Raw genomic sequence first — 17,981 nt, forward strand, 5'->3', positions numbered from 1 at the left:
GTCACATGTGTTTACCTACATATCAGACACTCATAATCTCTTGTGTCATTTACAGATTTGGGAAAATAATAAAACTACCCAATAAATTAGTTAATGCATTTAAAATGCTTAGCCCATGGCCTGGCACAAAGTAAAGGCTCAATAACTGTTAGCTATTATTATTATCATACTACCATTTCTTTAAGATATTTTCTAAAAGTGGAATTTCTTGATTTAAAGGTATACACATGTAAATTTTGAAACTTATTTTGGCCCCTTTAAAAGGTTGTAGGAATCTTTACTTCATTAAGAATACTCTTCAATAGAATTGAAGAGAAAAAAAGTTCTTGAATAAAAGTTAGAAACTTTAATACCCCACTTCCAAAAATGGATAGAACATATAAACAGAAGATAAATAAGCATATAGATGTCTTGATCAACAGTATAACCAACTAGAACTAACAGATACATATATAGAACCCTCCACCCAACAACAGCAGAATACATATTCTTCTCAAGTGCAATTGATACATTCTCCAGGATAGACCAGATGTTAGGCCACAAAATAAATCTCAATAAATGTAAAAAGATTGAGATCACACAAAGTATCCATGCCAATCACAATGGAATGAAGCTAGAAATCAATAGCATAAGGAAAACTGGAATGTTAAAAAAATATGTGGAAATGAAATAAGACACTCTTAACCAACCAGTGGGTCAATGAAGAAATCACAAGGGAAATTAGAAAATACCTAACTTTATATCTTACAGAACTAGAAAAAGAAGAGCAAAGGAAACAAAGCTAGCAGATGGAAGGAAATAATAAGGATTAGAGCAGTGTTCAATAAAATGAGAACAGAATAATAATAATAAAGGGAATGAAACCAAAGTTCATTCTTTGAGAGATCAACAAAATTGACAAACCTTTAGCTAGACTGACAGAGAGAGGGAGGAAGGGAGGAAACAAATAACATCAGAAATGAAAGTGGGTATTAATACCTATCATCAGAAAGCAAAAGGGTTATAAGAGAATACTATGAACAACTCTATGCCAACAAAGTAAATAATCTAGATGAAATGGACAGATCGAGAAGCACACAAATTACCTAAATGCAAGACAAAATAGAAAGTCTCAACAGACTTACAACAGGCAAAGAGATTGAATTGGTAATAAGAAACCTCCTGACAAAGAAAAGCCCAGGACCAGATAGCTTCACTAGTGAACTGAACCAAACTTTTAAGGAAGAATTAACACCAATTCTTCTTAAACTCTTCCACAGAATACAATAGGGAACACTTCCTAACTCATTCCATAGGCCAGCATTGCCATAATACCAAAGCCATATGAATAATATCACAAGAAAAGAAAATTACAGACCAGTATTCCTAACGAATATAGACGTATGAATTCTCAACAAAACACCAGCAAACCAAATCCAAAGCCATATTAAAAGGATTATAAACCATGGCAATGGTTTAACCTGGTCTATCCCAGGAATGCAAGGGTGGTTGAATGTAAGAAAATAAATCAATTTAATACATCACATTGAAAGAAACAAAGGGAGGGGGGAACTGCATGATCATCTTAATTGATGCACATAAGTCATTTCACAAAATTCAACATTCTTTCATGATAAAAACTCTCAGAAAACTAGGAATAGAAGGGAATATACTCAACATGATCAAAGACATTTATGAAAAACCCATAGCTAACATCATACTCAATGGTGAATGACTGAAAATTTTTTCCCTGAGTTTAGGAATGAGACAAGGATGCCCATTTTCACCACTGCAATTAACATTATGCTGGCGGTTCTAGCCAGAGGAATTAGATAAGAAAAGGAAATAGAAGGCATCCAAACTGGAAAAGAAGAAGTAAAACTATCTCTATTTGCAGATCACAGCATCCTATATTTAATAACTCCAAAGAATACTACCAGTTTCCAATCCAGTATATAAGAACTTCAGAAGTCACCACTTTGTTCTAACAAGAAGTAAAAAGCTGAACAAATTGAAAAATCAACAACTCTTCTTAGATCTGTAAGGGAAGTAATATCACAGAACCAACTGCTGTCCTCCAAACTGGAGAGAGTGACAGGCAAATAAAGAGAATCACAGCTTATGAGATCAGGAACCCTTGTAGGAAATCAGTACCAGTGTAGGGAGACCTGAACTGTTATTGAAAAATTGCTAGAGGCTCAGTGCGGACAAGTTTGAGAGATAAAAACTCCAGGGGAGCCTCGTCACTGGGGAGCCCTGACAGTTTCATCAGTTTTACATCCTGGAGCTCTACGAGGTTTTCACAGTGAATATCAGAGAAAAATCCCCTTGTACTAACAATAGGGGTAACAATTTTGAATGTGCCAGAGCATTCTGTTCTTCTTAACAAGGTCTATCTTCAGGAGAAACTCTTCAACCAGAATCTAACTTGCTGGGATTTTATCAGACCTAACTGACTTGAGGGAAGGGAAATATTCAGCCCCAGCCCATTCTAGTCACCCTGTCAAAACAGGTAAGTGGGGGAGAAAAACTGACAAGGTTGTTTTAAGTTCACAGTCCAGAAGCACAGGCTCAGTAACATACTGATATCCAATCTTAGGACTATAGAACGCTTCCCCTCCCACCACAGCTTGCAACCACATTACTAATAGCCTATTTACAGCAGTTCCTTTTACCCAGTACATCATGTTCACCTATCAACAAAAAATTACAAGACATACTGAAAGACAAAAAACACAGAATAGAGCAAACATCACAACCAGACTCAGGGATGTTGAAATTATCAGGCCAGGAATTGAAAACAACTGTGATTGATATGCTAAGGACTTTAATGAAAAAGTAGAGAGCATGGAAAAATAAATGGGCAATGTAAGCAGAGAGATGTAAATTCTAAGAAAGAACCAAAAAGAAATGCTAGACATGAAACATATTGTAACAGAATGAAGAATGCCCTTTATGAGCTTATTAGTACACTGGATACAGCTGAAGAAAGAATCTCTGAGCTTGAGGATATCAAAATAGGACTGCCAAAACTGAAAAGCAAAGAGAAAAAAGTGAAAAAACAGAAAAGAATATCCAAGTATTGTGGAACATTTACAAAAGTTGTACCATACGTATAATGGGAACACTAAAAGGTGAACAGAGAAAGGAACAGAAGAACCATTTGGAACAATAATGACTGAAAATTTCCCCCAAATTAATGTCAGACACTAAACCACAGATTCAGGAAGCTCAAAGAACACCAAACAGGGTAAATACCCAAAAAATTACACCTAGACATGCCATTTTCAAATTATAGATAAAGATAAAAATCCTGAAAGCAGTCAGAGATAAAAAAATACCTTACCTCTAGAAAATATAAGGTAAGAATTACATTTGACTTTTGTTCTTCATGCAAACAAGAAGAGAGTGGAGTGAAATATTTAAAGTGTTGAGAAAAAAAAACCTACCCACCTAGAATTTTGTACTTTGAGAAATTATCTTTCAAAAGTGAAGGAGAAATAAAGACTTCCTGAGACAAAGATTTCAGGGAATTTGTTTCAAGTAAACCTGCCATGCAAGAAATGTTAAAAGAAGTTCTCCAGAGAGAAGGAAAATGATATAGGTCAGAAACTCAGATCTACATAAAGAAAGAAAAAGCATCAGAGAAGGAATACATGAAGGTAAAATAAATAAAAGCTTTTATTTTTCTTATTCTTAATCTAATAGATGAAATGTTCAAAACAATAGCAACAATGTATTCAATTATATATACTTATATACATGCTTATGTCTGATTACATGTATATATAAATATGCTTATGTGTGCTTATGTGTAACTGAAATGAATGACAACAATTATACAAGGGATAGGAGGCAGGAATTAGGATTATTTCATTTTATGGTGCTTGCACTATCCATGAAGTGGTAGAGTGTTATTTGAAACTGGACTTGGATTGGTTATAAATGCAGATTGCAAACTGTAGAATGGCCACTTAAAAAAGGAGTTCAACTGATATGCTCAGAATGGGGAGAAAATTGAATCATATAAAATGCTTAATTAAAACCACAAAAGACAGGGACTTCCCTGGCAGTTCTGTGGTTGAGACTCTGTGCTTCAAATGCAGGGGGCATGTGTTCAATCCCTGGTCAGGGACTGAGATCCCGCATACTGCATGGCGTGGCCAAAAACAAGGGGAAAAAAAAACAGGAAAAGACAGAAAAGGTATGGAAGACAAAAATAGATACAAAGAAAGGAGCAATAAATAGAAAGCAGTAGCAAATACAATAGATATTAATCAAAAAACATCAACAATCATTTAGAATGTCAATGGTCTAAGTATACCAATTACAAAACAGATTATGTCAGATTGGATCAAAAAACAGTATCTAACTATATGTTGTCTAAAAAGTCTACTTTAGGTATAGAGGCACATATAGTTTTTCCTCAGTATCCATGGGGCATTGGTTCCATGCCCTCTCCACACCCCATGGATACCAAAATCTGCACACACTCAATTCCCTTATATAAAGTGGTATAGTACAGTCAGCCCTCTGTATCCATGGATGCAGAATTCGTGGATACAGAGGCCAAGTGTCTAGATTAAGAGTACAGGCATACCTTGTTTTATTGTGCTTTGCTATATTGTACTTTGCAGATATTACAAATTGAAGGTTTGTGGCACCCTGCATCGAGCAAGTCTGTCAGCACCATTTTTCCAATAGCGTTTGCTCACTTCATGATTTTATGTCACATTTTGGTAATTCTCACAGTATTTCAAATTTCTTCATTATTATATTTGTTGTGGTGATCTGTGATTATTGATCTTTGATGTTACTATTGCAAGAAGATTGCAACTCGCTAAAGGCTCAGATGATGGTTAGCATTTTTAGCAATATTTTTAAAATTAAGGTGTGTACATTTTTTTTAGACATAACGCTATTGCACACTTAATAAACTAGAGTATAGTGTGAATACAACTTTTATGTGCACTGGGAAATCAAAAAATTCATGTGATGCACTTTATTGGAATATTCACCTTTTTGCAGTAGTCTGGAACTGAACCCACAATATCCCCAAGGTATGCCTGTAAGTGGATGGAGAAAGATATACCATGATAACACTAATCAAAAGAAAGTGGAAGTAGCTATATTAATTTCAGACAGTGTGGAATTTGGAGTAAGGAAAGTTTTTGGAAATAAAGAAGGGCATTGCTGTTCACCAAGAAGATGTAGCATACTAATGTGTATGTGTGTAACAACATAGCATCAAAATGCATGAGGCAAAACCTGACAGAAGTGCAGAGAAAAAGAGATGAATTCACTGTCATAGTTGGGAACTTCAGCACCCCTCTATCAGAAATGGACAGATCCAGCAGGCAAAAAAATCAGTAAGGACATAGTTGAACTCAACATCCATCATCAATCAAGTGGATGTAAGGACATCTATATACTGCTTCACCCAACAACAGCAGAATACACATTCTTCTCAAGCTTACATGGAACGTCCACCAAGACAGACCACATTCTGGGCCATAAAACAAACCTTAAGAAATCCTTAACAAATTTTTTTTTTTTTTTTTTTTGCGGTACGTGGGCCTCTCACCGTTGTGGCCTCTCCCGTTGCGGAGCGCAGGCTCCGGACGTGCAGACTCTGGATGCGCAGCCCCCGTGGCCATGGCTCATAGGCCCAGCCGCTCCGCAGCACGTGGGATCTTCCCGGACCGGGGCACGAACCCGTGTCCCCTGCATCGGCAGGCAGACTCCCAACCACTGCGCCACCAGGGAAGCCCTCCTTAACAAATTTAAAAGAACAGAAATCATACATTGTCTGCTCTCAGACCACAATGGAATTAGACTAGATGTCAGTAACAAAAAGATAGCTGGAAAATTCCAAAATACTTGGAATTAAGGCACCACCCTTATAAAAAACACATGAGCCAAAGAAAATATCTCGTGAGAAACTTAAAAATATTTTGAACTAAATGAAAATGAAAACACAAATTATCAAAATTTGTCAGATACAGTGAAAGCAGTGCTTAGAGGGAAACTTGTGGCATTGAATGCATATATTAGGAAAGAAGAAAGATCTAAGATTAATCGTCTTAGCTTCCACCTTAGGATACTAGAAAGAGGAGAGCAAATTAAATCTAAAGTAATCAGAAGAAAAATAATAAAAATTAGAGCAGAAATCCATCAAATTGAAAACAGGAAACCAATAGAGAAAAATCATTGAAACCAAAGCTTATTCTTTAAAAAGGTCAATGAAATCGATAAGCCTCTATCCAGGCTAATTAAGAAAAAAAGGGGTCCCTTATCTATTTTTGAGAGAAATCATATTAACAAGTTTTCTAGTATGAAACTATTCTTACATTCTGGGAATCAGTTGCTCATATAAATAACTGAATTTCAATACAGCAATGGATTTCAAATGTTAATATTTTATTAACAATTTTTGCTGTTAAATGTATCAATATATTGAGATGAGTCTGGTTTTATTATTTGGTGTTTTGATCAGCTTTTGTTTCAGGGTTATCTTAATTTTATATAAAGTAGAGTAAAGCTTGCTTTTTTTCTCTGTGCTCATAGAAATAAACTCTTCCTTGAAATCTGAAAAAATTCTCTTGTAACACATTCTTTGTTATTACATAGTAGCTTCTCAGTGCTTTATTTTATTGTTGATTTGAGACAATTTGGTCACTTATATTTTTCCCGTAAAAGTGTCTTTCAAACAGATTTTCAAACTTACAAGTTTGAATACCTTATATAAATTTAATAATTCCCTTGGAAACTTGAAAAGAAGGGGAATTACCTATCAATATAGTTTATATTATTTCATATATTTATAATTACCTTCACACTGTAATTCTTTTAAAATTTTTCTTCTCTTTTCTGTGGTAAATATTTTTGCACAGAATATGCTTAATCTGTGTTTTGCCTGCTGTACTCTCTGCTATATCTTTAAACCTTTGATTGTAAAATAAAACACAAATACAAAGAAAAAAAGAAAAGAGAGACAGGACACTACTAGTATCAGAAATGAAAGACAGAACATCAGTATGCAACCCATGTACATGAAAAGGCTAATAAAGGAATACTATGAACAATTAATTCTTTGCCTACAAATTTGATAACCTAGATGAAATGGACCAATTCCTTCAAAGACACAGCTCCCATAACTAACCAAGGAGAAATAAATAATCTGAAATGGCTCTGTCTGTTAAAGAAATTGAATCAATAATTAATAATCTTCCAGAACAGAAAGCACCAGGCCCAGATGTATTCAGTGGTGAATTCTACCAGACATTTAAGGAAGAAATCATGACAGTTCTCTACAGTTGCTTTCAGAAGATAGAAATAGAGGAAATACTTCTTAACTCATTCTATGATGCAAGAATTATGCTAATACCAAAACCAAAGACATTACAAGAAAAGAATGCTACAGACCAATGTAGAAAGCCTCATAGACATAGGTGCAAAAGTTCTCAAAAAATATTAACAAATTGAATCCAACAATATATAAAAAGAATTATACACCACAACTAAATGGAATTTCATCCCATGTACACAAGCGTGGTTCAGCATTTGAAAGTGAATTAATGTAATGCATCACTGATGTGATAAAAATCACATGATCGGGCTTCCCTGGTGGCGCAGTGGTTGAGAGTCCACCTGCCGATGCAGGGGACACGGGTTCATGCCCCAGTCCGGTAAGATCCCACATGCCACGGAGTGGCTAGGCCCGTGAGCCATGACCACTGAGCCTGCGCGTCCGGAGTTTGTACTCCGCAATGGGAGAGGCCACAACAGTGAGAGGCCCGTGTACAGCAAAAAAAATAAAAAAATTTAAAAAAAATCACATGATCATATCAGTAGATACAAAAAAAGCATGTGACAAACTCTAATACTCATTCATGATAAAAACTCAGTAAACTGGGAATAGAGGGGAACTTCCTCAACTTGATAAGTAATACCTATCAAAAAACGTAAGCTAACATCATACTTAATGACAAGAATCTTGACGCTTTTTCATTAAGATTAAGAACAAAGCAAGGATTCTTCCTCTCACTACTTTTCAACATCATGCTGTATGTCTTAGCTAATGCAATAAGACAAGAAAACAAAAAAGAAGTATACAGATTGGGAAAGATGACATAAAACTGTCTTGGTTAGCAGATGGTATGATTGTCTATGTAGAGAATCAAAAAAATTAACAAAAAGACTCCTGGAACTAGTAAGGCATTTATAGCAAGGTTGCAGGTACAAGATTAATACACAAAAGTCAGTCACTTTCTTATATACCAACCATGAATAAGTGGAATTTGAAATTTAAAACTCAGTACTATTAACATTAGCACCCACAAAAATGAAATAGTGAAGTATAAATATGCCAAAATATGCATAAGACCTGTACGGGGGAAACTATAAAACTCTGATGAAAGAAATCAAAGAAGAACTAAATAAATGGAGAGATATTCCACGTTCATGGATAGGAAGACTCCGTATTAGGTGTCTTATAAGATGTCAGTTCTTCCCATCTTCAACTACAGATTTTTTTTGTGTGGTACGCGGGCCTCTCACTGTTGTGGCCTCTCATGTTGCGGAGCACAGGCTCCAGACGCGCAGGCTCAGCGACCATGGCTCATGGGCCCAGCCGCTCCGCAGCATGTGGGATCTTCCTGGACCGGGGCACGAACCCATGTCCCCTTCATCGGCAGGCGGACTCTCAACCACTGTGCCACCAGGGAAGCCCCTTCAACTACAGATTTAATGCAGTACAAGTCAGAATTGCAGCAACTTCTTTTGTGGGTATCAACAAACTAAGCCTAAAGTTTATATGGAGAGGCAAAGACCCAGAATAGCCATCACAATAGTGAAGGAAAAAAAACATAGCTGGATTACTGACTTCAAGACTTATATAAAACTGCAGTAATCAAGACAGTATGGTATTGGCAAGAGACTATACAGATAAATCATCTTTGACAAAAAAGCAAAGGCAATATAATGGAGCAAAGATGTACTTTTTAACAAATAGTGTTAGAAGAACTAGACATCAATGCAAAAAGAAAATTGAATCTAGACACAGAACTTACACCCTTCACAAAAATTAACTCAAAATGGATCACAGACCTAGACGTAAAACACAAAACTATTAACACTCCTAAACAATAACGTAGGAGAAACCTAGATAATCTTTGGTATGGTGATGACTTTTTACTTTCAGCACCAAAGGCACAATCCATGAAATAAAGAATTACTATGCTAGATCTCACTGAAATTGAAGTCTTCTGGACTGTGAAAGTTACGGCCAAGAATGAAAAGATGAGGCACAGACTGCAGGAAAATGCAGACATATCTGATACAAAACTGTTATCCAAATATTCAAAGAATTCTTAAAACTCAGTAAGAAAACAAACAACCGCAGGGTTGCATGATCAACATATAGTAATTAGTTGTGTTCCTATGTCAGCAATGAACAATCCACAATGAAATTAAGAAAGCAATTATAGTTACAATAGCATCTAAAAGAATGCCTTGGAATAAAATTAACCAAGAATATTGTGCACTGAAAATTATAAAACATTGCTGAAAGAAATTAAAGGATACCTAAAATAAAGAAAAGATATCCCATGTTTATGAATAGGAAGACTTAGTATTGTTCAGATGTAGTTTTACCAAAAGTGATGTACAGGTTCAATTCGATCCCTATTATCAACAGCCCCTTTTGCAGAAATGGAAAATATGAGCCTCAAATTCATGTGGAATTGCCCCAAATAGCCAAAATACTTGAAAAAGAAGGCCGAAGTTAGAAGACCCAAACTTCCCAATTTCAAAACTTACTACAAAATCACAGCAATAAAAAGAATATGACACTGGCATAAGAATATAGACCACTGGAATAGAATTAAGAGTCCAGAAATAAACTCATGTATCTATAGCCACAATTGATTTTTGACATAGGTACTAAATCTGTTCAGTATGGAAAGAATAGTTCCTTCAACTCATGTGCCAGACAGCTGGATTTCTGCATGCAAACAAATGAATTTGGACCCCTACCTTACACCATATTAAAAAATTAACTCAAAATGGATCAACAACTTACATATAAGAGCTACAACCATAAAACTCTTAGAAGAAAACATTGGGGTAAATCTTCATGACTTTGGGTTTGGAAGTAGATTCTTAAGTCACAGAAAGCATAAGCAACAAAACAAAAAATGGGCAAATTAGACTTCATCAAAATAAAAACTTATTTGTATTGCATCAAAGGATATTTTTAAGAAAATGAAAAGATAACCTAAAGAATGGAAGAAACCATTTGTAAATCAAATATCTGATAAGGATTTGATATCCAGAATTTATAACGAACTCCTACAACTTAACAGAAAGATAAACTGCCCAATCAAAACATGGGCAATAACTTGCATAAACATTTCTCCAAAGAAGATATACTAGTAGCCAATAAGCACATGAAAAGATGTTCAACATCATTAATTATTAGGGAAATGGAGTTAAAACCACAAGATACCACTTCATACCTACTAAGGTGGCTAAAATTAAAAACAAAAACAAAATAAGTGATCGCAAGAATATGAAAACAATTGGTGATTCCTCAATAAAAGTAAATGTAGAATTACCATATGACCGAGTAATTCAACTCCTAGTTATATACCCAAAAGAATTGGAAGCAGGGACTTCAAACAGACTCTTGTACACCAGTGTTCATTAAAACATTAGTAAAACAGCCAAAAAGGTATAAACAACCCAAGTGTTCATCAACAGATAAAGAAACAAAATGTGGCAAGTACATATAATGGAATATTCAACCATAAATGGGGTGAAGTTCTGGTATATCGTGCAACATGGATGAATATTGAGAACATTATGCAAGTGAAAGAAGCTAGACAAAAGGGGACAAATATTACATGAGTCTACTTATATGAAATAGCTAGAATAGACAAACTCGTTGAGATGGAAAGTGGAATAGAGATTACCAGGGGCAGTGTAGAGGGGATAATGGGGTGTTTATTCCTTAATGGTTACAGAATTCTCTTTGAGAAGATGAAAACGTTTTAGAAATTACAGTGTTGATGGTTGCACAACACTGTGAATGTAATACCACTGAATTGTACATTTAAAATGACACTTTTTTGTTATATATGTTTTACCACTTTAAAATAATTAATGTAGCATACCAAAAACTATTGAATTGTTCACTTTAAATGGGTCAGTAGTATGGTGTGTGAATTATATCTTAGTAAAGCTGTTTTTTTGGTTAATATTTTGTTTTTTAAACATTAATACAGCTATCATTTCTTGTCTGGATAAATAGGTAATGTTCTGTGTGGTTTTCCTGGGTTTTTTTCCCCCCTAGTTGAAAAACAATTTGTTCTTCATATTGTAGTCAGAATAGTATTTTTAAAGTCTTTTAGTTTTGTGCTTAAAATCCTTTCATGGTACCACTTTGCTTTTCAGAAGAGGCTCAAACTTTGTTAACATAGCTCTTACCTTATGAGGTCCTTGCTGTTGGAGATTTTAACTTACTATTTGGGTTTCCCTGCTCATACATCAGGTTTTCTCTAGTATCTAGACTTTTGCACATGTTGCCAGCAATATTCTATGCTCAGGTCTCGCTTTAGATATAACTTCCTGTGGGTATCTTTCCTTCTATGGTTCTTCCTTCCACTGGGCCCTCTCCTCCCTGTTAGATATACCTCCCCTCTCCCCTATTGACTTTACTTGAGAAAAGCTGTTTTTTAAAAAAAGTACTTTCCAATTGTTGCAATCATATACCACAGGAGTTTTTTTACCCTGTTCTATTAGTTTGCTAGAGCAGTTGTTACAAATACCCACAAACTGGCTGGCTTAAAAAACAGGAATTTATTGTCTCAATTATGGCAGGAGAAATCTGAAATCAAGGTGTTTGCAGAGTTGGCTTCTGATGGTTTGCTGCCAGTGTTTAGCGCTCCTTGGTTTGTAGATGTATCACCCTGATTTCTGCTTTAATCTTCATATGATGTTCTCAATGTGTGCGTGATTCTGAGTCTAAATTTCTTCTGTTTATAAGGATACAGTCATATTGGATTAGGGCCTACACTGTTGACCTCATTTTAAGTTGATTACCTCTGTGAAGACCCTATTTTCATTTTCTTTTTTTTCAGGCTTTTTGAAGTACAAATGACAATTTAAAATTGTATGTATTTAAGGTGTAAAACCTGATATTTAGATATATGTATACATCGTGAAATGTTTACCACAATCAAGCTAATTAACGTGTCTATCCCCTCAGTTACCTCCTTCCTTCTGCCTTCCCTCTCTCCCTCCCTCCCTCCCTCCCTCCCTTCCTCCCTTCCTTTTTTTTTTTGGCTAAGAATATTTAAGATCCACTCTCTTAGCAAATTTCCAGTATGCAGTACAGTATTGTTAACTGTAGTTATCCTGCTTTACATTAGATCTCTAGAATTTATTTATCCTACATATCTGAAACTTGTGCCTTTTGACCAACATTTCCCCATTTCCCCTACCCCCTCAGCCCTTCGCAACCACTGTTCTACTCTCTGCTTCTAAGAGTTTGACTTTTTTAGATTCCACACATAAGTCAGATCATGCAGTATTTAAAGCCCTAGTTCTAAATATGGTCACATTCTCAGGTACTGGTGTTTAGTGCTTCAACATATGAATTTTGGGGGGACACAATTCAACCCTTAACCCTTATATTTCACTTGAGAGTGTGATGTAAGCTTTTTCTCTGATTATTATGTGATTGTCACAAACATAATTTTAATGATTATAGAAGAATATCCACTTAGCCAGTTTCCTACTGTTAAATACACTTTGGCCCTTCATATCCACAGTTTCCATGTCTGCAGATACAGAGAGCCCATTGTTTGGGGTGGTGTGGGGGAGAAAATTCCAAAAGGCAAAATTTGAACTTGCCATGCCCTAGCAACTTTTACATAGCATTTGTAGATAATTTAAAGAATTTGAGAGTATGTTATATGCGAATACTACTCCATTTTATATATGGGACTTGAGCGATCGTAGATTTTGGTAATGGAGGGTGGACAGACCTGGAACCAATCCCCCCAAGCTGACTGTATTTATTTTTCACTTTTGCAGTATAATAATTGCCATGGACCCTTTTATGCACTTCTTTTAGAACAGATACCTGGAAATGAAGTGGTCAGATCATTTTTAAGGCACTTGATACATGCCACAAATTTTTGCAAGTATGAGAGGCATTTCTTGCTTTCTTAGTAGATCTTTTATTAATCATATTTTCTTTTTGTGAATTATCTCTTTAAGTCATTTGCCCATTTAATTTTGTAGTCTTAATGTTTTTCTTATCACTTCTTATAAACTCTTTGCATAGTAAAAATTGTACTGTTTATCTTCTCTGCAATTGTTTTACCAATTTATCATTTGCCCTTTAATTTTGGTCTTCTTTCTTTTTCAAGTTATAGATGATTTGTTTTTATTTTCCTCAATAGTTCTTCTATTGCTTCGAAGTTTGGCTTGTCCTTCTTTTTTCAGAGTTTGCTAAATATGTAATTCTGCTTTTTCCTGGATGTTTCTATTGCGTTTAAAGATATTTAGTTCTAATCCGTTTGGAGTTTGTTTTGCTAAATGGTATGATGTGAGAATCATTTTTTTCTTTAATTGCTAGTTTGTGGATTCAATTCCATTAATTAATCACTGCTTTCCTCAGTGATTGACAGTATCTCACATATTGAATTAAATTATTTTGGGGTGGAGATCTATTACACTGATTACTTTATTAAAGATTTATAGTAGGGACTTTCCTGGTGGCGCAATGGTTAAGAATCCGCCTGCCAGCGCAGGGAACACGGGTTTGATCCCTGGTCCGGGAAGATCCCACATGCTGTGGAGCAACTAAGCCTGTGCACCACAACTACTGAGCCTGCGCTCTAGAGCTCGTGAGCCATAACTACTGAGCCCGCGTGCCACAACTAGTGAAGCCCGTGTGCCTAGAGCCTGTGCTCCACAACAAAAGAAGCCACTGTAATGAGAAGCACGCACACCGCAATGAAGTGTAACCCCTGCTCGCTGCAACTAGAGAAAGCCTGCATGCAGCAACGAAGACTCAAGGCAGCCAAAAATAAATAAATAAAAATAAATAAATTTATAAAAGAAAAACAGTCTGCCTGCCAATGCAGGGGACACGGGTTTGCTCCTTGGTCTGGGAAGATCCCACATGCCACGGAGCAACTAAGCCCGTGCGCCACAACTACTGAGCCCGTGCACCACAACTACTGAGCCCACGTGCCACAACTACTGAAGCCCGCATGCTCTAGGGCCCGCGTGCCGCAACTACTGAGGCTGTGTACTGCAACTACTGAAGCCCACGCGCCTAGAGTCTGTTCTCTGCAACAAGAGAAGCCACTGCAGTGAGAAGCCTGCGCACCGCAATGAAGAGTAGCCCCCACTCCCTGCAACTAGAGAAAGGCTGCGTGCAGCAACAAAGACCCAAAGCAGACAAAAAATTAAAAAAAAAAAATTTATAGTATATGTTAACATCTGAAAAGAACATTACCCTCTCTCCTTCTTTACTCTGCTTTTTCAGGATTTTCTTTGGTATTTTTACCAGTTTATTTTTGCCTGTGTGCTAGAACATTTGTCTCCATCTCTCACCCAGTATTACCTCCGACATTAAAAAATTTTTAATTAAATTTACAGGGAAGATAATTTAAGAAACATTGAATATATATACATTCAATCTTCCCTTTCAAGTACTTGGTATTTTTCTATATTGTCTTCTTTAAATCTTTTATAAAGACTTGTAGTTTTTTCATATAATTCAAACAAATTATTCACTGTTGTTATTACTTGTGTGTGTACTAGTTGCTGGTGATTTTTGTTGGATCTATTAAAAAGAAATGAAAATTTTTTATTATTAACAATGAAAATTTTTACTATTATTGCTTATTCTACTGTCTAGAAGTACTGTGTGATTTATATTTATCTAATATGCAGTTGTTTTACTCAGCTTTATCAATTCCAACACTTTACAGTGGATTTATTTGCATTTTCTGAGCGAACAGTTATATTACGTGAAAATGATCATGATTTTCAACTATTCATGTTTTGTAACTATTTCACATGTTACTTAGAATATCTAAAATCTAATATTAAATAAGAGAGATAATGGAAGACATCCTTTTTGTTGTTATTATTCCTGGATGTATCTGGTGTTTCACTAGAAAGTATTATTTTGTCTGATAGCTTGAAAGAGGTTATTTCTTAAGAGAAGTACTGAACTCTTTTTTTTTTTTGTGGGACTTGGGGTAGTATTTTGGAATTGGTATTAGATTTTATCCAATACTTTTGGGCAGGGGTACTTACAGAGATTATCACATGGAGTTACTTTAATTTTTGCACAGTTATTAATGTTTGCTAATATTAAATTACCTTCAATACCTGTAATAAAACTTATTGTTTTGCAGTAGATTGTTCTTTTTTACCTATGGCTTAATTTTGTTTCTCAGCATTTTATTTGGCTTTTTTACGTTCTTATCAATTAGTGACATGAGTCTATAACTTTTTTTGGTGGTATCTTTGTGAGGTTTTGATTTCAAGGTAATTTTTGCTTGAAACTTCTAGTACATCTACTGCTATCCCAACAGACAAACTGTACTAAAGTGAGCAGCAAACTAAGAGTGTTCTTTAGGTGATTAGAAAAATGAAAGAGTAATACGATAAGTGCTTAGTGCTGCAGATGTTGATTTAGGCACCCTTTTCATGGAGTTGCATGAGAGCAAGAACATGACTTGACATGGCTCTCCCCAGTTTCCGCCAAGCTTTCCATGTCAGGCTGGCTCAGAAACCACTGGAAAATCTGGGTCCTGCATATGGTAGGCACTTCATAAGCAGTTTTGAGTAAATGGTTAACATTACAGTGACTATCCCAGAAACATTTCTCAGGCCCACGTTGATGCCTTTTTTTTTTTTTTAAATTATAGACCTCAAATGTGAAGCTAGCATAGTTTTCTTTGGACTTTAAATCAAGGACGGTTACCAGTTTTCCTGCCCTTAATACTGACTTCAAAAAAGGATACAGTATCCTCCAGATCTTGATTCCTTGTTGTCACTAAATATAAGCTTATAGGTTCTTTGGGTTTTAAAAGTTTTGTTGTGGATCACCTGGGAAAATAGCATGTAACAAAGTAATAGAAAAGTTACTCAGGAAAAAGCTCAGGAAATCTTATAGTCGTAACCTTTGTATGCTTCTGTTTACCTTAGCTACTACCTGGAAGAACCTTTGGACATTACACTTTCCTTTCTCACTGATACCAAGAGTATATTTCAACCTCATTTCTAAAAAGATGTCTTTCAATCAAATTTCCCCTTCTTAAAGCCCTACCTAAATGTGAAGAGCTGTATCATGTTTTTCTAGAATAGATACAAAGATGTTAGACTCGACCTTTGTCATTTCTCCCTGGACCACTGCAGAAGCCTTCTTTCTTCCTTTTCTTTTTGTGCATTCTAGCTCTACCACTCCTCCCCCAATTTAATCTTTTAAAGACACAAATGTATTTATAACCTTTTATTAGTTCCACATCAGAAATAGGATGCAGTTAGATTTTTCCTTCACTCCATACACCAACAATATTATATGTAAATTAGATATTTAAACGTAAAACAAATAGTTATATAAGTACCAGCAGAAAATACAGATAAATATTTAATCTTGGTGTGAAGAAGACTGTAAAATCCAGCAATAAAGGAATACACACTTAGAAAAATATTGGCAACATATGGCAGGCAAAAGGTTAATAGCCTGAATAAAGAAAGTATTATTTTTATGTAATAATATACAAAAATAATATTCAGTTATATGAACAGTTCTTTATATTGTAGAAAGAGTTATTAGTTGATATTTTATTATTCTTACAGATTAATCTTTTATTATTACTTCTATAGCAAAAACAAATTAGTTACTCACCAGGAGTATGCAGCATAGAACATCAGCAAGAAATAACCAAACTAAAGACTGATTTGGAAAAGAAAAGTATCTTTTATGAAGAAGAATTGTCCAAGAGAGAAGGAATACATGCAAATGAAATTAAAAATCTGAAGAAAGAACTACATGATTCAGAAGGCCAGCAACTTGCTCTCAACAAAGAAATTCTGATTTTGAAAGACAAATTGGAAAAAAACAGGAGAGAGAGGTAAGAATCAAGTTATTTACTCCTCTTATAATTATTTATTGAATACCTGTGCGGTGTTAAGGACTGGAGATACATAGGCAATAAACATATTCCAGTCCTCAAGAAGATCAAAGTCAAGATTGGTAAATAGAAAATTATATTACAGCATCATAGGAAAGCAAATTGGATAAGTATAGGAACACCCGTAGAAGAGGCACAAAAGATAACTTTGGTGTATCTAGGTTTTGTGGACAAAATTATTTCTGAGTTAAGACCAAAGATATAAGAAATATGTAGCTGTGGAAGAGTGTCCAGGCAAAGGTTAGCAGAATTTGCCAAGATCTAGAGGAAAAGGGTAGCATGGCACATTCAGAAAATGAAAGCTGTTCATTATGGTGGAAGCATAAAAAGGAAGATGAGTGGTGAGAAATGAGACTAGAAAGGAAAATAGTCGTAAGACCATTGAAGGAAAATTACATGATTATATCAATATTTATATTTTTGAAAGACCACTCTTGCTACTGTTTAGAGAATGGATTGGAAGGAGGAGACTGCAGATCATAATCTAGCTGTGAGAGATGAGGTGGCTGGACCTTAGATATGATAGTGAAGATGGAGAGAAGTTTATGGATTCAGAAGGTCTACCGAGAAGACAGAACCTGGATGACATGATAACCAGATATGAGAAATTAGAAGCAGGAGAAATTATCAGTGATACTCAAGTTTCTAGGTTTTAGGTAACTGAATGTATGTTATTGTCATTCTCAACTTATCTTGGAAGCCTAAGTTTAATTCAGTTTGGTCTATTCATTCAGCAGAATTTTTTAGAACCTGCTATGTGAAAGCACTGCTGTA

The 17,981-nt window shown here is 35.3% G+C and overlaps 1 protein-coding gene across 14 annotated transcripts in view; it reads left to right on the plus strand.

Moving 5' to 3' along the window:
* CDC42BPA (CDC42 binding protein kinase alpha) overlaps positions 1–17,981 on the plus strand; it is a 326,934-nt gene that overhangs the window by 215,570 nt on the left and 93,383 nt on the right. For all 14 annotated transcript variants that reach the window (XM_049713472.1, XM_033430345.2, XM_049713441.1 and 11 more), the window contains one exon: positions 16,900–17,147. In XM_049713472.1, the coding sequence (XP_049569429.1) occupies positions 16,900–17,147 (248 nt within the window). The remainder of the gene's footprint in view (positions 1–16,899; positions 17,148–17,981) is intronic.

Source organism: Orcinus orca, chromosome 1 (assembly GCF_937001465.1).
Source record: "Orcinus orca chromosome 1, mOrcOrc1.1, whole genome shotgun sequence".
Lineage (NCBI taxonomy): Eukaryota > Metazoa > Chordata > Mammalia > Artiodactyla > Delphinidae > Orcinus > Orcinus orca.